Raw genomic sequence first — 24,931 nt, 5'->3', positions numbered from 1 at the left:
ACGCCATCAGCCCAGAGCCTGACGTGGGGCTCGAACTCACGGACCGCAAGATCGTGACCTGGCTGAAGTCGGACGCTTAACTGACTGCGCCACCCAGGCGCCCCGAGAGCGAATTCTAAGCAGACTCCATACTGTCAGTGCAGAGTCTGACGTGGGACTCGAACTCACAAGCAGTGAGATCATGACCTGAGCTAAAGTCGGACATTTAACCCCAACTGAGCCACCCTGGTACGCCTGTGCCAGACTGTTAATATGCACTATCTTCTTTATTTTTTTTAAAGTAATCTCTGCACCCATTGTGAGCGCTCATACTTGCAAACCCAAGATTGAGAGTCACATGCTTTACCTACTAAGCCATCAAGGTGCCCTGCACCATCTTCTTTAATCCCTACAACAGGACAGGGTTAGTTCTGCTTATTATAATTTTTTTTTATATAAGAAGAAACTTAGGTGTCAGCAAACTTAAGCAACTGGCCCAAGGTCACATGTCTGGGAAGGGTGGAGCTGGAGTTTGTTTGTAGGGAAGTGGTTTTGACTCCAAATCCTGAGCCCTTAGGATTGAGCCCTGAGCCCTGACAGACATATGTTATAGCATCAAAGTAAAAACAGAAATGAAAACAAAACAAAACAAAAAAAGCTTACAAAATTGTTGACATGGCTTAATTACAATGTAGAAATAACACAGTGCTCGTTGAAAATAAAATATTTTTTCTGACTTTTACTGTTTGGCATTTTCTAAAAATATTTTTACAAAAGTCGTGTAACATTAACTTTTTAAAAATTGGGGTTTGCGAATGCTTGTATAATAGTGACATCCCGTGGCTACAAGGGATCATTACAGAAGTAGTCGTTAAATTAATGTAATTTCAATTCTGGAAGTGACTACTAGAGGGCAGCACTGGGCTTTGTTCTGGTCAAGTTTTCTGGGCTGAATGTGGCAGAAAGTTGGGTCAAGGTTCCACCTCTCCCCTCAAAACTGCCATAAAAAATCTATCGATAAATAGATCGATCGATAAACGAAATACTCTCAAATAGCTTCTTTGCACTCTGAAGCAATAATATAGCGAAGTTATGAAGCTCTGAGCCCTGGCACCATGCTGCCTAAATTTGATCCCTGACTCCACCATTTACTAGCTGTGTGAACTTGCCCAAGTTCTATAACCTCTCTGGATGTTATCTTTTTCTCCACACCTAAAGTGAGAGTAATAATCGTCCTCACCGTTTAGGGGTGTTATGAGAAATAAATGAAAAAAAATATACTGATAGCTCCACTTGAGAGCAAATAATTGGCAATTATTATATTGCTTCCTATCCCCAACTATCTTTCTTTTAAGAACCAATATATACGTATTTTGTTGAGCGCCATAAGCAGAGAGAAAAATTTGTTATTACTGTTGAATTCACCAAAGAACTTTCAGTGGGGTAGGGTTTATATGCAACATTTTAAAGAGAGGTTGAGGATTGCAGTTCAGAGCCTTCACTGGAATCATGCAGATCCGACTTTGAATCTGGCCTGGGCAGGTTACCGACTCTGCCTAAGCCTCGTTTATCTAAAATGAGGAAAATACTATTACATGCATCATAGTTTTTTGTGACGATTGACATGAGAGGGTGCCTTTCATGCTGGTACACCATGATTGGCATGTAGACCTCACAGCTTTTGTTTCCCTCCTTATCCCCAGGGGGGTTATATGTGACACGGAAGCCCTTGTGGCAAAGTGTGGACATTTGTCTAACATCCTTTCTTGTAGTTTTCCTTCTACTGTCATTCGTCTTCCCCCACCTCCCTTGCTCCCCAGGTTCTCACGTGACTTCCTGACTGCAAGGAGCTACTTGTCCAAGCCTTGTTCTGGATGATTAACTAGGAATACATCATTCTGGACCTATTTTTTTTATAGTCCATGCCCCAGCCCTGCAGAGCTATTCAATTTGTGTCTCAGCCTCAAAAGGAATACATAGATCCCAGGCTAATGCCCCAAAAAGCCACTTTCCCACGATGTATATAATTGGGGGTTCCCTGTAGTGTTTAGCAGTAAAAAAAAAAACCCATCAAATGTGAAGGGACTATGTTTTTGTCTCTGCAACTAAAGTTAAGAGGGAAACTAGAGAGATGTGTCTGATTTCACAATTAGTCTTGTGGGGCAAGAGAGTGTGTCATTTGGATGCTTTCATTCCATGGCTTCTTAGGAAGATCATTCAGAGATAACTGAATTCTGTAAATTGTTAGGCTTCAATATTGGGAATGTAGAACAGGAACGGATATGTTTCCATAAAATCCAGTAGGATCCTATTAACATTCTGGTGCTTTAGGTCAACAAGACCCCCCATGGGGCAGTATGTAACCAGACAGTGTACCTGAGGTTTCTGACACAGTGGTTTTAAAAGTTCTGTAGGAATGATCCATGATTGTACTCATGCATTTGGAGTTATTGCATATTTTTAGACTCACAAGGAACCCAAGCAGTTGTTCTAAAATTGTCATTAATTATACTGTCACTGAAGTCTAGAGATCCAATGGGTATTTTTGAGCCTATAGCTAAACCCAATGGGCCCACCCTGTGATTTCTTTTATGAGGCAGTGGTTAAGGGTCTTGACTCTAAATCTAAACCACTTATTTTTTTTTTTCACAATCTGGCTCCACCACATACTAGCTGTGTGTCCTTGGAAAGTTACTTGAACTCTCTGTGTTTCAGTTTCCTCATCTATAAAACATGAATGATAATAATACGAACCCTACGGGACTATTGTAATGATTCAATTATTTAGTATATGTAGAGTGCATAGAGCATTGCCTAGCACACAGTGAACGCTCAATAGGTGTTAGCTATTAATATTTACAGAGAGACACAAGTGTTGATGGAACTCAATTTTACAAAAATCACTTCAGAAATTTTTTATGTGCGAATTCACAGCTACTTCTACCTGTAAATTTGGAATTTCATGTCTGTTCAGGATTTGGGAGCATTCCTTGAATGATGGTTCCTTGAACATCTGGATCCCCATCAGAACTCTCTCCTGTGGAGTGTCTTCTGGGGCTATTCATGGCACTGATAGATGAAGAAGGCTAGACGGCCCCTCACTTCCATGAACATTTTTGATCAGGTCACCCCAAATTCTACAATTAGGGATTATTTACTTTGGGTGGTCACCTTGTTTTCCTGGAGCCCTTGCTAAAGAGCAAGCAGCCTTGGAGAATTAGTGTAAGAGCTGCATTAGTGGAATGTAGCAAGGATAAGCATGGGCTTCATTGGAGCCAAATGGCCTTGGGTTTGAATTATGACTGCACCACGGACCCCGAATCAGACTGTCTGGGCTTAAATACTGGCTCCACTGATTGGTGGCTATGTGACTTTACGTAAGTTACTTTAACCTCTCTGCACATCTGGAATTCACACAGCATCCACCTCATGGGATCATTGTGCAGATTAAAGGAAATAGGGCTTCTAAGAATGCCTGTCACATCATCAGCATTCAATAAATATCATTGCCTTATTTATCTGGGTCTTGGTGTCCTCATTTACAAAATGGGGAAAATTATATCTATCTTCATGGTTGTTGTGAACAGAAAATGAGGTGATGTACATGTAAAAATGCCGACCATACTAAAAAATAAAGAAAAGAAAACAGTGAATGTTGGCAAGGACGTGGAGAACGAAGAACCCTCACGTATATTGCTAGTGGGAGTGTAGGATGGTACAGCCTCTTTAGCAAACAGTTTGGTAGTTCATCAAAAAGTTCAACAGAGTTATCATATAACCTAGCAATTCCAGTTTTAGGCAGATACCTAGGAGAATTGAAAACATATGCCTGCACAAAAATGTATACACAATGTTCACAGAAGCATTATGCATAATAGATGAAAAGTGCAAACCACCCAGATGTCCATCCATTGAGAAACAAATGAAAAAAAGTGGTGTATCCCATAAAATGGAATATTATTCAGCCATAAAAAGGAATGGTGTACTGACACGTGCTGCAACACACATGACCCTTGAAAACATGCTATAAGTGAGGGGCGCCTGGGTGGCTCAGCCGGTTAAGCATCAGACTTCGGCTCAGGTCATGATATCGGGTTTGAGCCCCAGTCAGGCTCTGTGCTGACAGCTCAGAGCCTGGAGCCTGCTTTGGATTCTGTGTGTGTCCCTCTCAGCCCCTCCCCAATTCTCACTCTCTCTCTGTCTCTCAAAAATGAATAAACGTTAAAAAAACATGCTAAGTGAAAGAAACCAGTGATAAATGACCACATATTGTGTTTACATTTATATAAAATGCCCATAATAGACAAATTCATAGAGACAAAAATTAGATCAGTGGATGCCAAGTAGCTGTGGGGAGGGGAGAATGGTTACAGGATTTCTTTGTGGGGGTAATAAAAATGTTCTGGAACTGGATAGTTGGTGACAGTTGTACAGCCTTGTGAATATATTTTACAACACTGAATGGTATACTTTAAAAGAGTAAATTTTGTGGTATGTGAATTACATATCAATTAAACTATTACTTTTATTTTTTTAATGTTTGCAGGATGCCTGTGTGACTCAGTCGGTTAAGCATCAGACTCTTGATTTCAGCTCAGGTCATGATCTCATGGCTTGTGAGTTTGAATCCCACATCGGGCTCTGCAGTGACAGCGCAGAGCCTGCTTGGGATTCTCTCTCTCTCCCACTCTCTCTGCCCCTCCCCTGCTCTCTCTCTTTCTCTCTCTCTCAAAATAAATAAATAAACATTAAAAAAATAAGGTGTCTGCCATATAGCAGCCCTAATTTAATACAAGTAGTTTTCAGCTACCAATCCCTCAGCTCTTGCCTTAGGAATCTAGAACAGGGCCCTGAATGAATGGTACCCTCAACAGAAGGAATGCTCAGGAAGAAAGCATAGATCTAAAGTATGGGAAGTTCGCCGAGGTATTGGGTAAATTGGAAGGAAAGGCAGTGAAGACATTTGAAGGAACTAGAAGGAGACAAACTTCACCTACTTTGAATTTTTCAGGGAGCCTGCCTGGATCATCTTTCATATCCTGGGCTGAAATTACAGCTGATGAATGTTCTGGCATTTAAGCTGTCCTGGAGAAGGGGCGACGTGTGGCTATTCCACAGAAGGGAAAAAGGAAGAAAACAGAGGCAAATCCGAGGGTACGTAAGTCTCATTTTAAAGGCAGAAAAGGCAGTAGTCCGTGGAGAATGAGTTTATCTAGAGGACTCTAATTGTTTGTTAATCTCTGGGTCAATGGATTTAGGTCAGCACTAACTCTGCTACAGGTGGGATCAATTTAAAGGATTAGAAGTGTCTGTCTAAATACTAATCCCGGTCTTGGTCTGGGGATGCTGAAGAGTGATTTACAAGGTTTACTACCCCTCTCAATTATTTACCCCATTAATGGAATTTATCAACAGCCTGGAGTCCTTGGCGGGATTATGAGCGAACAGAGGATGCACTGAAATGAACACACTGGGTAGCCATGCCAGAGATTTGCATGCGCAGAAGGGAAATTGAAGACATTTGAGCGGTGACTTACATGGTGAGTAGTTGACAGCTCTTGTTTATTAGAAAAATCATAATGGGGAAGAAACACAGCCCATGTGGGAGCTCAGACTTTTGACTGAGATATATCAGTTTTACTGCAATACGTTATAAAAATAAATGAAGCAAAAGAAAGAATAAAAGAGAAAAAGAAAGAAGGAAAGAAAGGGGGGAAGAACTTTCAGCACTTTAAATCAAGATTTGGGCTCAAAGTTTCTCACTCAAGGTCTCATTTAGATTCACTCATGATTCTTTTTTATTTCTTCCTGATGTTATCTTACACGAGCTGTTAACCTGATTCAGGCTGTCACAGTAAAGATCAATCATCCATAGAAGTCCTCGGCTTGACAAGCTAGGCTGAGGAACCATTTTCCTCAGAGCTATTTTTCATAGTCTTTCTTTGTATATGTTTAAAGAACAGCTTTGTGAAATCAGCTTTCCCACCAGATTTTGAAAGCCACCTGAAATGAAATGATGTATCCCTATGCTCTAGCTACTTTCCATGGAAGCCTGATTCCATGCAGGTGTTGAATCTGCATTACCTAGGCAACGGCCCCGGAAGAGCTGTGGGTCAGTAGTATGCTATCTCCAAATTTTCGTACCTCCAAGCTTTTACTTAAGTCCACATTTCCCATTAGCCCCAGGGGAGGCTTCAGCCTGATGGTTTTGAAAACAGTGTCTTTTACAAAGAGCTTTATAATTTTAAGTTCAAATCAGCAGGTGAATGCACAGGGCATCTCTCTCCTTCCTCCCTTCCTTCCTCCCTTCCTTCCTTCCTCCCTTCCTTCCTCATACCCTCCCTTCCTTCCATTCTTCCTTTTTTCTCTGTCTTCTTTCTCTGTCTTCCTTTCTTCTCTGTTTCCTATTTTTTTTTTAAACAATAAGTTTCCTTCTGCAAAATCTTGGGATCAGGAACATGACTAAATCCTAGAGCGATATAGAACTTTCTGGTTCTACAGGGAGTCCTACCAGAATTGGAAATACCACCCAATGCATGAAATAGAGCCCAGAAAAAAAATGGAGGGACAAACTGTCAGCAAACCGAGAACAAAAAGTCATGTGTTAGAAAGTATGTGACTTGAGGAAAGACCCATGTTATAAATGTGTTAACTTGGAAAATGTTATTTTAAACAGCACAATTTTTATTTATTTATTTTTTTATTGTGGTAGGAAGACTCAACATGATGTCTACCCTCAACAAATGTTTGAGTGCACAATACAGCATTGTTAACTATCTGCACTATGTTCTACAGCAGATCTCTAGAATCTAGTCATCTTGCTTGACTGAAACTTGCTTGACTGAAACCCATTGAACAACTTCCCATTTCCTCTCCATAGCCCTTGGCAACCACTATTCTCTCTGCTTCTGTGAGTTTGGCTATTTTAGATATCTCGTTTAAGTGGAATGGTGCAGTATTTGTCCTTCTGTGACTGGCTTATTTCACTTTGCATAATGTCCTCCAGGTTCATCCATGTTGTTGCCTATGGCAGGGTTTCCTTCTTTTTGAGGCTTAATACTATTCTATTTGATGTATGTACCATATTTTCTTTATCCATTCATCCATCGGTGTACGTTTGGGTTGTTTTCTTATCTTGGCTATTGTGAATAGTGCTACAATAAACGTAAACGTGCACACAAGCAAAGGGAAAAATGAGAGAGAGAGACAGAGAGAGAGAGAGAGAGAGAGAGAGAGAACAAACTGATGGTTATCAGAGGGGGGGTGGGGGTGAAGTAGGTGATGGGGATTAAAAAGGGCACTTGTCATGATGAGCACAAGGTGGTGTATGGAAGTATTGAATCACTAAATTGTACACCTGAAACTAACACAAAAGCTGTATGTTAACTAACTGGAATTAAAATAAAAACTTCAACAAAAACACATAAATGTGCACACATCTCTTTGAGATGCTGATTCCAGTTCTTTTGGATATATACCCAGAAGTTGGATTACTGGATTATATGGTAATTCTACTTTGAATACTTTGAGGAATATCCACACTATTTTCCACAACTATTGTATCATTTTACATTCCCACCAACAGTGTGCAAAAGTTTCCGGTTTCTCTACATCCTTGCCAACACTTGATTTCTTTTTGTTTTTTGATAATAGCCATCCTAAGAGGTGTGAGGTGCTATCCCACTGTGGTTTTGAGTTGCGTTTCCCTGACAATTACTGATGTTGAGCACTTTTTCTTATACTTACTGGCCATTTGTATGTCTTCCCCAGAGAAACATCTATTCAAGTCCTTTGCCAATTTTTTAATTGGGTTATTTTTTTTATTGCTATGGAGTTGTAGAAATTTCTTTTTCTTAATGTTTATTTTTTTAATGTTTATTTTTGAGAGGAAACAGAGCATGAGCAGGGGAGGAACAGAGATAGAGAGGGAGACACAGAATCCGTAGCAGGCTCCAGGCTCTGAGCTGTCAGCAAAGAGCTCAACGTGGGGCTCAAACCCACAAACCATGAGATCATGTCCTGAGCCAAAGTCAGATGTTCAACCGACTGAGACACCCAGGTGTCCGAGTTGTAGAATTTTCATATATATTTTGAATATTAACCCCTTACCTCATGTAGGGCTTGGAAATATTTTCTCCCATTCTGCAGGGTGTCTTTTCACTCTGTTGATTGTTTCTTTTGCCTTGCAGAGCTTTTTAGTTTGATGTAGTCCCATTTGTTTATTTTTGCCTTGTTGATTACATTTTTGGTGTTGTATCCAAGAAATCATTGCCAAGACTAATGCCAAGAAGATTTTTCCCTATTGTCTTCTAGGAATTTTATAGTCTTAGCTCTTACCCATTTAGATCTTTGATCCATTTTGAGTTAATTTTTGTTTATAGTGTAAGATAAAGGTCCAATTTCATCCTTTTTCTTGTGGATGTCCAGTTTTCCCAACACCATTTTTTGATGAGACTCTCTTTTCCCCACTGTGTATTCTTGGCTCCCTTGTTGAAGATCAGTTGACTGTAGGTGTGTGTGTTTATTTCTATGTCCTTTATTCTGTTCCATTGGTTTATATGTCTGTTCTAATGCCAGTACCAGAGTGTTTTTGATTACTGTAGCTTTGTGATATACTTTGATACCAGGAAGTATGATACCTCCAGCTTGTCCTTCTTCCTCAGGAATGTTTGTCTATTCAAGGTCTTCTGTGGTTCCATATGAATTTCAGGTATTTTTTTCTATTTCTGTAAAAAAAAATGCCATTGGGATTTTGATGAGGATAATACCAAATCTACAGATTTCTTCGGGTAGCATGATGGACATTTTGACAATATTAAGTCTTTAAATCCATGAGCTGGGGATGTCTTTCCATTTATTTGTGTCTTCTTATTTTCTTTCATTGGAATTTTGTGGCTTTCAGTGTATGAGTCTTTTGCCTCTTTGGTTAAATTTGTTCCTAAGTATTTTATTTTTGATGCTTTGTAAATGGGATTTTCTTATCATCATTAGTATATAGAAATACAACTGATTTTTGTATGTTGATTTTTTTCCTGCAACTTTATTAAGTTTGCTAATCAGTTCTAGTGTGTGTGTGTGTGTATGTGTGTAGTCTTTATAAGTCTTTATAAGTTTTCTACGTATAAGGTCAGACAATCTCGAAGCCAACATAATTTTAATTCTTCTTTTCCAATTTGGATGCCTTTTATTTCTTTTTCTTGCCTGACCTCTCTGGCTAGGAGTTCCAGTACTATGTTGGATAGGAGGGGTGAAGACAGGCATCACTGTCTTGTTCCTGATCTTAGAGGGAAAGCTTTCAGTTTTTTACAATTGTGTCTGTTGTTAGCTGTGGGCTTGTCATATATGGCCTTTATCATATTGAGTACATTCCTTCTACACCTAGTTTGTTGAGAGTTTTTAATCATTAAAGGATTTTGAATTTTGTCAAATGACTTTTCTGAATCTATTGAGATGATCATGTGATTTTTATCATTCATTTTTATCATTAATGTAGTGTGTCACATTTATTGATTTATGTATTTTGAACCATCCCTGCATCCCAGGGATAAATGTCCCTTGATCATGGTGTATGATCCTTTTAATGTGGTGTTGAAAATCAAACTTTTTAGAACTGGAGATGGGTAGGCATTGTGCTTAGGAGGAATGACCTAGATTATAACATAAAAATGCCAGTCTTACACCTAGAATAGATGGCTAGTCGCTTTGATCTGAGGAGCACCAAAGTCCCTTCATTTTTCTACTCAGAGTGGTCTCTCCCCTTTGCCTAACTGCAACTGATGCTTGAAATTGAAGTTATAACATTAGAGATTAATTCCTTTGGCATAAACTTTTCTTGACTCCCCCACTAAAAAAGAAACACCAGGGCACCAGGGTGGCTCAGTCAGTTAAGTGTCTGACTCTTGATGTTAGCTCAGGTAATGATCTCACAGCTCATGGGTTCAGGCCCCATACCAGGCTCTGTGCCGACAGCGTAGAGACTGCTTGGGATTCTTTCTCCCTTTCTCTCTGCCACTCCCCTACTTGCACTCTCTTTCTCTGTCTCAAAATAAATAAATACACTTAAAAAAAAAGAAACACCATTGGTTGGGGAGGAATATGGGAAATTTTCACATATTATTAATCTTTTACATATTAGCAGAAATTATGTAAAGAGCTTCTTTTTCCAGAGTTATTTTTCTTTCCATTAATAGACATGTTGGAGAGCTGGACTAGGAGTCTGAAGACAAACTTTACCTACTAGATAATTTTCCCAAAGGTGGTTCCTGACCAAGGCCTAAATTAGAACCTATTCAAGAACATAAAACATTTCATTTGTAATCTATTTCTCTTCCTCACCAGGAAAATGGGGGTAAATTTAATTTAATGCTTTTGAAGTAAGGGATTAAATAAGGTAGAATTCTGAGCACACAGTTGTCTTTCTTTTTTTAAGATTTAATTATTTTTGAGAGAGAGCCACATTGGTGAACATTATTGCCCCCTTACTTCTGATGTACCTACCTAGCTGTATTTCTTAAATTTTTTTAACATTTATTCATTTTTGAGAGACAGAGAAAGACAGAGCATGAGCAAGGGAGGTGCAGAGAGAGAGAGGGAGACACAGAATCTGAAGCAGGCTTTAGGCTTTGAGCTGTCAGCACAGAGCCCGATGTAGGGCTCAAACTCACAAACCGCGAGATCATGACCTGAGCTGAAGTTGGACACTCAACCGACTGAGCCACCCAGGCACCCCCCGCCAAGTTGCATTTCTTAGTGAAATTTCAGGCCATATATTTTCCCAATTTTGTGGTTTCAGGCTTGGCACAAACCAGGTTCGTGATGTACACTTGTTAATAATGACAGTAAGATAATGAATGGCTTTAGGAACCCAGATTTTCAGTGTAGCATAACTCCAACATGGGGGGGGGGGCAGTCACACTTCATATTGTAGGTATTTTGATAGAGGATTCTAGACCAGAGTTATAAAACAATCAGGAACTGGATCTGCCAGATAGAAGTAAGTACAAACCACTTGTGGGAATATGACACTAGTAAAAAACTAATTAGTACAGCAAAGGCTAGAGAATGTTGAGTGAATTCAGAAAGTAGGTTAACAGTGCAGAGGTTTAATAAAGTCACTGCCTGGAAGTACAGAGTCCCAGGATCAGTGTATATCTAAGAAGAAAGGGACTTGCAGATCCTCTAGTCCAGCTGAGGGGAAAAAAGAGAGATCTAGAAAGGAGGAATGATATGTTCAATATCACATGGCAAGTCAGTAGCAGAACTGGGGTCAGGACCCAGGCCTTCTGATTCCCAGTGCAGTCCTGTCTTTAAACAGCAAGGAAGAACTAGTATGTATTGAAAGACAATTGTTGGGGCGCCTGGGTGGCTTGGTCAGTTGAGTGTCCGAGTTTGGCTCAGGTCATGATCTCACAGTTAGTGAGTTCAAGAGCCTGATGCGGGTCTCAACCCGCATCAGGCTCGCTGCTGTCAGCTCATAGCCTGGAGCCTACTTCAGATCCTCTGTCCCCCTCTCCCTGCCCCTCCCCTGCTTGCACTCTCTCTCTCAAAAATAATTTTAAAAAAGAAAGACAATTGTGTGCTCAGCATTCTACCTTATTTAATCCTTTACTTCAAAAGCATTAAATTAAATTTACCTCCATTTTCCAGATGAGGAAATTGAGAATCAGAACTAACATTCCAAAGGCTGTACTCCCAAGACCTCCATTCTCAAACACTAAGATTAGCTATATATACAATACAGTGTGGCCGGTGCCCTCCACCCCCAGTGGTGCAACACTGAACCCTGACTGAGGGGTAAGAGAGCTGTCCCAAGACTGGGCTTGAACAGTACAGGTAAATTCCTTCTGGCTGGATAATGAATGTGTTTTCTCCTTCCAGTTTACTCTGCCTCTGCCCCACATTATGTAATGGGGGACCAAGGGAATTTTTTAACACCACAAAGGAATTATTCAAACTCAGTATGGGTAGCATAGAAGGTATAATAATAGTGGTCTCAGTGATTCCACGGATAAGGGGCTGTCAACAGTCTCTCTACTGTAGTGCTTAATCAACTGGGTTGCAAATCCCCATTCTACAGCGGTGTGCCCTCAGGAAAGTTACCATTTCTGAGCCTCTTTCTCATCATCTGTAAATGCAATCATCATACCTGCCTCAAAGGGCTGTAGTGATTTTTTTTTTTTGATTGAGTTTTAACAATAAGATAATATATGAGTTTAGCCCAGTGCTGGATACATAGCAAGAACTCAGTAAATCTTAGACTTTGCTATCCAATTGCTAATTTCTGGCTCAAAGGTACCACTTCTGGGAGAGAACTCACCAAACTGGGTGTGTCTGGGGAAGAAGAGGCAGTTGGTTGGGCCTCGTTGCTCTGTTGCTGTGAACAGGACTCTCTTCCCCATATAGAGTTACATTCTCTGTTGTCCACTCCTAGTGGTTGAAAGAGTGAGGTGCTCTAAGGACAAAGATACCATCTAGTTCAATATCCTTGTCACAATACAGACCAGAAATATCAACCTCTCCCATGCTATCCAGACAGTGCCCTGGCTCCCAAGGTTTGCCATGATAGATAAAAGATTGGAGTTGAGGGAGAGTGGGAACAGTATTGCCCAGCTTGTCATGCCAGGCTGGGAGCTCTTTGAAGGCCAAGTCTACATTTCATACCCCGTCCATTGTGAATCTCACCCTCATGCCTTCCACATAGCACACAGAATAAATCTGTTTGGGGGGATGGAGATTGGGCTAGATTATTTTGAAGGTCTAGGAATAGATTTGAGGTCCTTATGGATATAATCAGCCCAGAACCTTTCCACCACCCTGGAAGCAAAGTTGGAAGTTTTGCCTCTCCATCATATATGCCTTTCATCTCTGGCTCATGGTGTTTGGGGAGACATTTCCTTTCTAAGTCTTTCTTGACCTTCATTTTAACGCACTTTCACCTATTTACAAATTTTGGGGTATACTATTGCAGTAGGTCTTTAAGATCCTGCAAGTGTGTCCCTGACAGTCTCTTACAGAGTCAGGCTTTCTCATAAAATTAGGACTGAGACTCAAGAATCATAACCAACAGGCCTGGCACAGGCAGAATTGTTGCTGGTAACAAGCAACCAGTTGAGCTTGACTGGTACACACCAGCACTGATTATCAGCCCTGAAGAAAGCCATGCCATTGTTTTGATCTTTGGATGGAATTAAAATTTGCTAAGAAATTTCCTCATTAATATCTCCCCCAAGGAAATGATTCTTCTTATGGCTGCTGAGGTTATTTCTGACCTTGGATCAAACTTAATGTTTTATTAATTCATTTCACAAACATTTATCTCATAGCTACTATGCTGGGAACTTGCTTAGGCATTAGAACTATGAAGAAGACCGCTAGGAACTCCCAATCCAGTGGGCTCTGTTTCCCATATGGAGTTGCTTTCATTGTTGCTCATCCCTTGTGGTTGAAAGTATGGGGTCCTATAAATATAAGAGATATAGAACAATATCTGTGTCACAATATAGACCCAAAATAGGGACAGTTTATAAATCAGAGTGACACCTTCTCTAATGGGTAGAAGTATGAATATGAGACACAGATGGAAAAACCAATAAACTTGGTCTGAGGGTGTTAATCAAGACTGCACAGAGTAGGGAACACTTCAGTTGGGTCTTGAAGGTAAAGTTCATCAGAAGCCAGAAGTAGAGTGTGGGAGGAGGGAATTCCAGGCAGAAGGAATGGCATTTTCCAAATCCTATGCTTGATAGGCTATGTGATATAAGTCTGTAGAACTGCAAGAAATTTACTATAGCATCAGGTGAAAATAGTGGGACATGGGGGTATAAAGGCAAGGGCTAGATGGAGAAAGGCTTTGCATGCATCATCTTGAGAGTTCTCTACATTTACTGACTCCATTTCAATAGTTCCCATTCATGTTTGACTCACTGTAGTCCCTTAACTTGCAGCTTTACTCTGGGTCCAAACCCAATGGGCAGATTCTTTTCTCTGTTTAGCTTACTTGACTTCTCAGTGGAGTGTAAGATGTGATAAACACATTTCATCCTCAAAGCTTCATCTTCCTTGGATTGTAAGATATCATGCCATCTCTTGGATTTTGCTGTTTCTCTGGACTTCTCATGTAAGTTTTCATTATGACCTCCTTTCCCTCTGCCTGACCTTTAAGTGAAGTGGATTTTCAGGGTTTTGTCCTCTGTCTTCTTTCGTTACTTCACAACTCTCTTTTGTCAGTCTTCCACGTGTCTTCAATTATCCTGTATCAATTGATTACACTCAAATTTATATCTTTAGCTCAGCTTTATGTTATGAGATCCAGTGTATCAAATTGTCCACTGGTTATTGCCACTTGTATATTCTACAGGCGTTGCCAGTTCAACATGTCTAATAGAATGCATTATATTGCCCACCCCTTCCTTCCGTGTTCCCTATCTCAAGAGACTTATATCATTTTCCAACCAGTTGCCTAGGTCTGAAAGCCTCAAAATCATCTTGGAGTCCTTTTTTTCCTTACCTTCTCCATCTTGTCAGTCACCAAGTTGTTGTTGGATCTACTTTCTTAATCTCTTTGATATTTTTTTTTAAAGCTTGGTGGATTTCATCTCCATTCTTCTACAACTTCACAACCACTCTCTTGGTCTATCATCATTTCTCAGGTGGAATTACTACAACAGCTTCCAACCTGGTTTCCCTACTTCCAGTCTTACCCCCTTCCAACCTGCTCACCACACGGCTACTTGAGCAATCTTTTAAAAATGGAAATCTTGATTATACCATTTCTCTGATTAAAACTATTGTCTACGGGATTAAATCTAAAAACCTATGAATGGCATATAGGACTGTTGGTGATCTGGCTCTTGCCTTGGCTGATGTCATAGATCTAAGCAGAACAAATGCCTTGGAATTCTGAGAATCTAACATATCTTTTTCTTGAACAACATTAAAAAAGAAAAAAAAAACCTCTGGGTCTTACTGTACGTTGTTCCTCCTGCCTGGAAGGCACTTAGCACCAATTCCCTCATAACCCTATTTACCTGGCTAACTTTTCTTTTAATACTTGAGTGAGAGACACAGTCCCTTCTCCTCCCTCCTCACCTCCCATGAAATCTGAGTTTGGAGGATGATCCTCTCTATCTTCCCCTGCTGAACTACTCCAATCATACTTTTATTTTTTTTACTCTGTGTTGCCATTATTTGTTTACCTCTGTGTCTCTCTCCAAGAGGCAGTATGATGGAGAAAAATGGGCATATTTAAACCTATAATAATCGTAGTAATATCACTAATACAATGCTAACCACATGCCAGACCCTGTTATAGGCACTTGCTGGATGTTAATCCATGTAATCAATCCTTGCAACACTGTGAGGTAGGCAGCTATTGCTGAAGTTCAATCAACGGGACTCGGTGATAGATTGAATGTGAGGACAGAGAAGAAGGAAGAATAACAGCTGATTACCAGGTTTCTGATTGGAGCAAGTGGGCAAACAGTGGATGGAGGTGCCATCTACTGAGATAAGGAATATAGGATGTATTGGAAGAAGAGTTTGGGTCAGGGTAGGGGAAAGAAGCTTTCAGTTTGGGGACTGCCATTCCTTTGCCATTCTTTTATAACAAATATTTCCAGAAGCTTTAGGAATAATGCAATGATTTTTTTTCTGATTGACAGGCATTTGGGAACACCACTGTCCATCTCAGGAAAGCAGACTAACCTCCCAACATCTCTTCACTAGCTTGCTAGAAGTGGGACGGCTATGTTCTTGGGACCTTGGCCTTTCTTTCACCTTATGCTCTGGTTTGCAGCTCCCAGAAGACAGCAAAGACACCATGGCCTTGTAACTTTCAAGCTCCTGTGGTGTGTGTGCCTCCTGGCCCTCACGTCCATCCCGCAACAGGTGTGCGGACCCCCTTACAAGATAGGGGTGGTGGGCCCTTGGGCTTGTGATCCGTTGTTCTCAAAAGCTCTGCCTGAGGTTGCTGCTCGATTAGCCACTGAGCGGATCAACAGGGACCCATCATTTGACCTGGGTTACTCTTTTGAATACGTGATTCTCAATGAAGACTGCCAGACTTCCGGAGCCCTTGCCAGTTTCATTTCTCACCACCAGATGGCCTCAGGATTTATTGGACCTGCCAATCCCGGCTACTGCGAGGCAGCCTCGCTCTTGGGAAACAGCTGGGACAAAGGGATTTTCTCTTGGGCCTGTGTGAATTATGAATTAGACAATAAAAATAGCTATCCGACCTTTTCTCGGACACTTCCTTCTCCCATCCGTGTGCTGGTAACCGTCATGAAATATTTCCAGTTGGCTCACGCTGGAGTCATTTCCTCAGATGAAGACATTTGGGTGCACACAGCCAATCGAGTCGCAAGTGCTCTTCAGAGCCGGGGCCTACCTGTAGGGGTCGTCCTGAGCACAGGACGAGACAGCCAAAGCATTCGGGAAGCTCTCCAGCAGATTCGCCAGGCTGACAGAATTCGCAGTGAGTGCTTTCTCCTGGCTGACGTTTAAACGTGGCTCCCGGAAAAAAAATACGACCATCTCCAAAAGGTTTTCTACCCTCGCACCCCGGGATAGCACATCACTCCCCAGTTTTTCATGCATTTGCCCTCTTTTACTCACACTCAGGCTCAAAGACCGTCCCGTTTCAACAGAGTCCATCTTATGAACTAAAGGTGCAGAGAACTTGGTGGTTAAGATGCCCTTGGGTTCCAGTGCCTACTCTCAGCACCTGGGTAGGGGGAAGACTGTAAGAGTGACTGTAGCTGCATACCCTCTATGCCCTTAGAACCCCAGTAGTTTCAGATCAGCCAAAGAGGGTTGCGCTTATGGCTCCATTTTTGTCTGATCTTGTTATCTATTTCATCACATTTCACATATGCATCTTCCTTCTATCCTCTGCTTCCCCCCCCCCAAAAAAAACCAGGGCTTATCTCTTTGCAGCACCCAACTAGCTGATTTGGAGGGACCTAGCTGATAAATAGGAACATATTAAAATGAGGAGACTGCCTACATTTTCACCTTTCCTCTTCCAAGAGAAGGTTTATGTTCAAAGGTGATTCTTGCAGAGGTAATGGACAAAGTGTCAAGCAAAGGAATGACCCAGTGAAGCTGCCATCAGCAGAGTGAGTTGGGTAGATTTGGGGGAAGAGGAGTCCTTCCTAGTCCTCTTGAATCAGATGTCTCTTACTAATACTGATGGCAAGCCCTTGTGACACTTGGTTTTGATATTTTCTATTCCAACTTTTTTTGCAGATTATTTTATTTTTTTAATGCTTATTTATATTTGAGAGAGAGAGAGCACTGGAGGGGCAGAGAGACAGAGACAGAATCTGAAACAGGCTCCAGGTTCCCAGCTGTGAGCTGTCAGTACGGAGCCCCGATGCAGGGCTTGAACTAACGAGCCCTGAGATCATGACCTGAGCCAAAGTCGGACGCTTAACCGACTGAGCCACCCAGGCGCCCCTTGAAGATTTTATTTTTAAGTAATCTCTACACCCGACCTGTGTGTGGCTCAAACACACAACCCCCAGATCAAGAGTCGCATGCTCCACTGACAGAGCCAGCCAGGCGCTCTTCTATTCCAACTTGCCAATCTCCACTTTACCTTTCTCTGGAAAGTGGCAGCGATTTGTGGGAATACTGCTCATTTCTCTATTGCGGCCACTCCGCCACTTTAAATTGCACAGTTCAGCAACTACTTGTTAAATTGATTACTGCTAGGATTAGTCCTAGTCCCAGGCATTTCCTTACCATAACAATGGGTTTGTTAGAGAATGGTCCAGATTAGCCCGGCCTGTAAACAGAAGCCCATTTTAAGTTCCAAGTGTCCCCCCGGATTGGACCGTAATTATGATCATTATGGGAAGATAGGGGCAAGAAGTTTTCGTTCCAGGAACTACAGTAGTCTGTCTCCAGCTCCCTTCTACAAGATCCTATAATGTTAAGCAATCAGCGTGGCTCCGATTACTTCATAATAGAGCTTGATACTTTCAAAGCAGAGCACAGTTATTTTTTAAAGATCTAAAACCATTTCCAGGGAGGAGTCATGCCAGTAACAGGCTGACATGTTTAGTATCATAACTTTATAATATGTTACAAATCTTCACGGAAGCCCAGTGTCTCCTGCAAGTTTACATTCCATGAGTGTTTCACATCCCACCCATTTCTAAATAGTATGCTCTTTGAAATGACATTTTGGCCTCTACCATGAAATGTTAAATAAATCCAGGCGCTGAAGCTCTTCAGGCTGTCAGACTGAGAGAAGTTAGGACTGAGTGCTCACCACCCACAAGTCCTTTGAGGTGGAGAGGTAGCAAATGTACATCGTCTTGCCCTGCTATTTGAGATGTGTTCCTTTAGGTCGATGGTTCTTACTCTGACTGCACACCAGAATTACCTGGATGTCTTTTCAAAATGACTGGTGCCAGAAAGCCACTTCCAGAGGTTCTGGAGGTCTGCAGTGGGGCACCAGTAAAGGCATTTTCAGTAGCTTCCCAGATGCATGGAAAATGCAGCCAGGGTTAAGAACCACCTGCTTTAAGTTAATGAAACTGCAAATAAATGTTCCTTACTTTAGATTGCCATTTTTGTCTTAATATAGCTATGTTTAATCAAATTGTTTTCTTTGTAACAGTATGGATCAGCCTACTGAAGGAATGGAAATTTTAAGATTGCTGGGTTGGGGGGGTGGTGGGCAGGGAAGCCTAGAGAGGAAGGTTTGTGGTTGTGGAGCAGAGGCCCACCCTGGGCTGACAGGACAGCAACAGGAAGTGAAGTAGGGACTCAGAAAGGGAGATAAAAGGGAGCAAAGACAAAGCTCTGCACAGCAGGATTTTGCTTCTGGTTTCTGGCAAAGCAGGGGCAGACTCAGAGGGGGCATGCTGGGACCTCAGTGACAAGAGACCGAATGCGAGTGGGGGAGGAGGGCACGTCAACTGAGCCTGCTGCATATGATCTCTGACAGTGTGGAGTATTCAAAGATGTGTGTGGCACTCACGTTTGGTATAGCCAGCTGTTGGCATCTGAGGCATGCCACAGCAGCGGGTGGGGTATGACAGCAGGAGTTGCAGAAGGACAGTGACTCAAAGTAAGGTAGTCTTGTTGCCTGGTGAGAGAAGTGTCTCAGCCAGCAGAAACATGAGAAGCAGGATCCAGGGTATGAACATAAATGGACTATCAGGACTTGAAGCAAGCTGCCTGGGGTACAGGGCACCTCTCCTGTCCCATCAGAAAGTGGGAGAGCTGGGGCACCTGGGTGGCTCAGTCGTTAAGCATCTGACTTCGGCTCAGGTCGTGATCTCACAATTTGTGAGTTTGAGTCCCACATTGGGTGAGCACGGGGTCCGGGTGAGCCCCACTTCTCTCTCTCTCTGCCCCTTGTGGGATTGTCTCTCTCTCTCTGCCCTCTGTCACTTGTGCCCCCTCTCTTTCTCTCTCTCTCTCAAAAAAAGTGGGAGATCTGGTGAGAAACCAAGCCAGAGGCCAGTGAGTATGGACTGGGACAGCAGGGCAGTGAGGAAGTTTACAGCACACCAAGCACAGAATACACCAGATCAAATCTCTGGCTGATTCTCTAGCCCCTCTCATCTGGTCGGACTGAGACTGCTAAAGTATTCGTAGCTGTGATCCGTCTTGATTGGAAAGGCACTGAGCTTTCTTGTGTGACCTCAGCTGAACCTCTTCCCTATTCTGCTGGACACGAGGCTACTTCTTACACTGTGGACCCCTGGTGAACCTTCAGAAGAGGACCTTTTGTGATGTACAAAATACGGTGGCAGGGATAAAAAAAATAGTTGAGAGGTGGGTTTTGTCTGATCTGCACACAGTAACAGTGACCACAACCACATGTGGGGGTGGTAGTGAGGAATTGTGCTGGGGGGGGGGGTGTGTGGAAGGGGAGAGAAAGCTAGTCTACTACTGGCTGGCGTGTCACTTCTCGTTTTTTGTAAATTTATGTTTCCAATTAAGAAGTATTGCTGGCACCTTACTGGAGTCAGAAGAAATGTCTTTCTCAGAAACAGGTCTAAATTGTGCTTACACAAGACTGAGACAATGATAAAATTTACTAGTAAAGATGATAATAACAATAATGAAAGTTGCGGGGCCCTTTGGAGGAGAAACAGCAGGGGTGTTATTAGATGCTGCCATAGAGACAATGAAAGCAATCATAATACCACTTTACATGTGAACAGCTCTCTACAGTTTATAAGGTATTTGCATATAGATAATCTCATTCCATCCTCAGGATTACCCAGAAGATAGGTATTTCCTTTCAAGTTTTACAACACCTGTGGGTCTCACATAACAAGTAGGTAGGTGTATGCATTATTAACAACAAAGAATGGGGTAAATGAAGGCCCAGGGAAGGGGGGATTCAGCCTCTCCCAGATTCTCAGCTCATTTCCTTTAAGCTTCAAAAACAATTACCAATAACCTTTGTTTCTGACGAAGTCAAATAGGAGAGATCGATCGTAATCAAAGACTATGTCCTCGATTTACAGTCAGGGCTCTGTACGCGGTTAGGTAGGTTGTGCCCTGCACAAGAAGATCTAGCTGAGTGGGCATGAGGGCCCAAATCCAGTTCCTTCTCTACTGAAACCATGAGCCCTGGTGGAAGTTTTGATCCAATGGCATAAAAGAGCGTCCACTCACTCAACAGGGCACAGCACCTGTTGGATGGCAATTTCCCAGAAGAGGTGCTTTTGCTAATTCTCACAAAGGCTAGCAGGAGGCCTCGCTAAAAAGCTCTTTAGAGAACTTTTCAAATGGCTATTTCAAGCCCTCCTCTCCTCTCCTCACCTTTTTGCCTATCAATGCCTGGCTGATTGTGAAATCCTTTCAATTTGGGCTTACCAGGTTGTCGAGCCCTTGGGGATTCATTTAAATCCTTTCAAATTGGGAATGCTTCATTACAATAAGATATTTAGTAAATAGGACACCGAGTGGTCTTCCCTTTTTTGTCCAAAATGAAATACCTTGTTACTATGTTACTGCCAGGGATCTGGCTAGCCTCTTCCCATCTATTGAAGATTATTGTACATAAAAAAGACAAAAAAAGAATAGCAACTTTGGTAATAGTTAATATTTACTGAGAGTTTCTTGTGTGCTAGTCATTTTGCAAGAGCTTTGTATAGACCATCTCGTTCAATTCTTGCAACATCCCTATATAGTAAGGCTAACTATTATTGAACACACTTTATGGATGACTCTTCAGAGGGCAAAAGAGGTTAAGTAACTTGCCTAATGTCACACAGCTAGTGAATGGGAAAGCCAGGCCACATACAAGCAGGTTGGTCTAAAGCAGACCTCTCAAACCTTGGTGTTTACCAGAATCCCCTGGAGGGCTTGTTAAAACATGGATTGCAGGATTCCTTCTCCAGAGCTGCTGATTCAGGAAGGAGAGCTCGGGAAGGGCCCCAGAATTTGCATTTTTAGCCAGTTCACAGTGGTGCTGGTGCTGTTGGTCCAGGGATCATTCTTTGAGAAACACTGGTCTCATGAAAGACTTACACTCTATTGCCTCCTGTCTCCTTGAGGTATGTCCCTAAAGCATACTCACTTGAGATCCTGGGTGCCATGGAGGGTGTATAATTCAGCTCTTCCATTTTTCTTTCTTAATTTTTGGGCTCACTGATGAAATTCCTTAAAGTGCCTCAAAGGTAGCAGGTGTTGGCCTGATTTTCCTACACTAATAACAACAGTGATGCTGATAATACTATGGCCAAGAACCTTACTGTTGTTAGGGAATTTGGTATAGGATTTGGTATAGATAAATGTAAGTAAATGTAAATGGTAAAAGGACAACTTGCTTTCATGAATGGGCCTAATATCAGATAAAATGATTGAAGACCCAGCATAAGAGGAAATCTCTAAAGAGGTTTCCAACATTTAAGAGGCCTTATCTGGACAGCAGTTTGAAAACATTGAAGAAAACATATGTTGCAAGGTGTGGAAAAATAACAACTTATCTCAAGCTGGGCGGCCATTTGCAGGGTTTTATTGGGTGTGAGAAAACACGGTCTGATGTGGGTGGAATGGCCATTAAAGGTAATGTGTGTCTCCCATCATGCAGAGCTTCTTGCACTGGTTCAACACCGGTGGCAGGTACTTAAGTGGTCTGTGGACTTAGAGACAAAAATGCGTGTGGGTGGGTGTCCTCAGCTGATACAAACGGTCACACATCGCCTAGTGCAGTGTTCTTAAGTTGTGCTTTCAAGGCCTTCTGCACTGAATCACATTGGGTGAGGGGGCAGAACTGGGAAACCTGCAGATTCCAGAGCCTCCTACGCTCTTCTTATGGATCCATTTTATTGACTGGCCTTGGAAGAAAGTGGAGAGGAAGAGGGTCTGAATGTACTTCTTTCACTGTATGGCCAGATGGCTGACTCCTGGGGGAATATGAGACTTGGGATAAATCGCAGAGTATGATTCCCCCTCTCTCAACATTTGTTAAAACGAAATAGGTTAAAATAAATGTCAGTAATGGGAAATGTCACAAAGGACTAAAATGAAGATAAAGAACCGTTGAAGTGGTGGGGTGTTTCTGTGGATTGGGAGCAATACTGCAGGGTCACAATGTGAATATGACTCCTAAGGACTTCTTCAATGCTAGCTAGTAGAACTATTTCCATTTCACAAGGTATGAGAGTGCACCCAGTTTCCTCCACTAAGGACTCTATAGCCAGTAATCTGTGAGAAAGAAAAAAAGTGAACGTTGCCTTTTGAGAAACACAGATCCTCTATCTCAAGGAAATATCAGACAGAATATTTCAATATGAGAATTTCAATTTCCTTCCTCAAAAGGAGGAGTTGAGCAACTTAGTAATTGGCTTTTCCTGGAGTTTCATAATGTTTCTTTCTGCTATTGTTGAAGGTGAAAGAGATGATTGATCCTGGACAGCCTGCCATAATGGATACTACCATATGAAGACATAGCTGCTGGATGTCTTTCTAAAAAATGTTTATTTATGTATTTATTTTGAGAGGGACAAAGACAGAGATGGAGAGAGGGAGAGAGAGCGAGAGAGCAAGTGCATGTGCACACGGGGGGAGGGAGGGGCAGAGAGACAGGGAGAGAGAAAATCTCATGCAGGCTCCATGCTGTCAGTGCAGAGCCCGATGCAGGGCTTGATCTCACAAGTTGTGAGATCAGGACCTGAGCCAAAATTAAGAGTTGGACGCTTAACCAATTGAGCCACACAAGGGCCCCATAGCTGCTAGATGGCTTGAGTGGGGCTCAGGAAGTTCAGAGAAAGTGCTAAGATTATATCTTAGTGAGATGGTATCTCAGGTGGATGTATCTCCTGGTCCTTGTGTTGGCTATCAAGTGGCTGACTGTTAACAATCAGGATGGAAACTTATAAATTAGCATTATTCAGTGATCACTCATTGGCCCAGGCCTTGTCTAGGATTTAAGGTTTCTGTCTACTAATCCTTTCCTGACAACAACTTACAGGTAAAACCCCATTTTAATGAATGTAATTTTGAGATAAAAAAACTATTTAGTAAAACCATCATGTAGAACAGATGCATCCACAAATCCCTTTCACAAAGCACTCAATCCATTAAATTAAATTGCTGTTGTTTGAATTCAGTATTGATGCTTTCTACTTTAGTCATGTTCAATGGCAAGGTCTTGCCATGCAACAAATGGAGGAGCCTGTGATCATACCTTCTCAAGGATTCCATTTTCTCCTCTGGAGAATAATGGGGGAATAAGAGGAAGTAGTAGGTCTCAAAGAGTCTTTCCAGCTATAAAAATTCTGACTCTTTGTCTGAAGTGTCCTTAGTGTGCCAATGGAAAAAAAATCACAACAAGAGATTAAGGTAGAGGGTAAGGTCTTGAGCATAGTTAATGACTCTAAGCGTTAAGGACAAGTATGGTAGAATTTACTTGCCCAGCAAATATCACTTCAAATCCTTCCTCCATACTAACAATCCAAATATGTCCATGCCTCACACCTCAAGGAACCCACAAATGATATCCAAGGGTACAAACTTTCTGAATTTTTCAGGCATTCATTTAAACAATGTTCTTTGGGTTCATCATATGTACCGGGATACAGAGATAAATAAGACACAGTCCTTGACCTCAAGGAGCTCACAGTTTCATAGTAGAGGTTGACATAAATAAATAAGGGCAATAAATCTTGTAAGTGCCATGGTAGAAGTCAGTTCAGGGTATGACGGGGCTCTCCACCAGTGTGACAAGTCAGTGTCCTGGAAAAAAATTCTGTCAGGTGGAGATTTGTGTGCAGGAAGCTTATTGTGGGAATGCTTTCAAGAACAACATTTGTGAGGGAGAGAAAGCAGTAGAATGAGGCAGAGAGAGGAACTGAATGGTCATGTCATCACAACAAAGGCCTCAGCCAGTCCCAGTGGGAACTCTGAGCTGGAATGGCCCTTCAGAGTTGTCCAGAATTGAGATGAGGAAGGAGTTTTAGCCTCTATGCCCCCATGTTGACCAGTCATTGGATACAGGCTGATGCAGAGAGAGGGGTACAATGTGATAATAATAGTTTGACAGCCAGCTTGTCAGGGGGAAAGTAGTCCTGATTGGTAACATTTGCTGATTTCCATGGAGTGATTTCCATAATCACTCCCACCATGCTCAATTTCAAGCTACCAGTCTGAAACGAACTGGTGCACAAAACCCCCCAAAATTTAACCACAGGCTCTTGGGAACTAGCACAAGCCAGCTCTAGCACACTTCTGAGAAGGTGTGACCTTGTGAGAGGTGGCTCTCATCAGCTGAGGGCAATTCTCAGAGAGACGTTAGCTACCATCTTCTAAACCCCACCCCCAGCAGCTAGGAGAACCAGTGCTTCAGTCATGAAGGGTGCATCTGGGTGGTACACCACAGCACCCAATGCACGTGGTGTATGTTATAGTATTTGTTGTATTTCAACCAAAACAAGTCACTTAATTCCATTTAACACATTCCATCTAGTGAAGTAAT

At 42.0% G+C, this 24,931-nt stretch overlaps 1 protein-coding gene across 1 annotated transcript in view; it reads left to right on the top strand.

Annotated features, from left to right (window-relative positions):
• The first annotated feature begins 5,296 nt into the window (after positions 1–5,296).
• GUCY2F (guanylate cyclase 2F, retinal) overlaps positions 5,297–24,931 on the top strand; it is a 104,406-nt gene continuing 84,771 nt past the window's right edge. Inside the window, exons 1-2 of the mRNA XM_043569732.1 lie at positions 5,297–5,519; positions 15,639–16,453. Of these exons, the coding sequence (XP_043425667.1) occupies positions 15,724–16,453 (730 nt within the window). The 5' untranslated portion in view covers positions 5,297–5,519; positions 15,639–15,723. The remainder of the gene's footprint in view (positions 5,520–15,638; positions 16,454–24,931) is intronic.

Source organism: Prionailurus bengalensis, chromosome X (genome assembly GCF_016509475.1).
Source record: "Prionailurus bengalensis isolate Pbe53 chromosome X, Fcat_Pben_1.1_paternal_pri, whole genome shotgun sequence".
NCBI lineage: Eukaryota > Metazoa > Chordata > Mammalia > Carnivora > Felidae > Prionailurus > Prionailurus bengalensis.
Note: the sequence above shows the minus strand (reverse complement) of the source record. Positions and strands in the feature narration are given on the sequence as shown.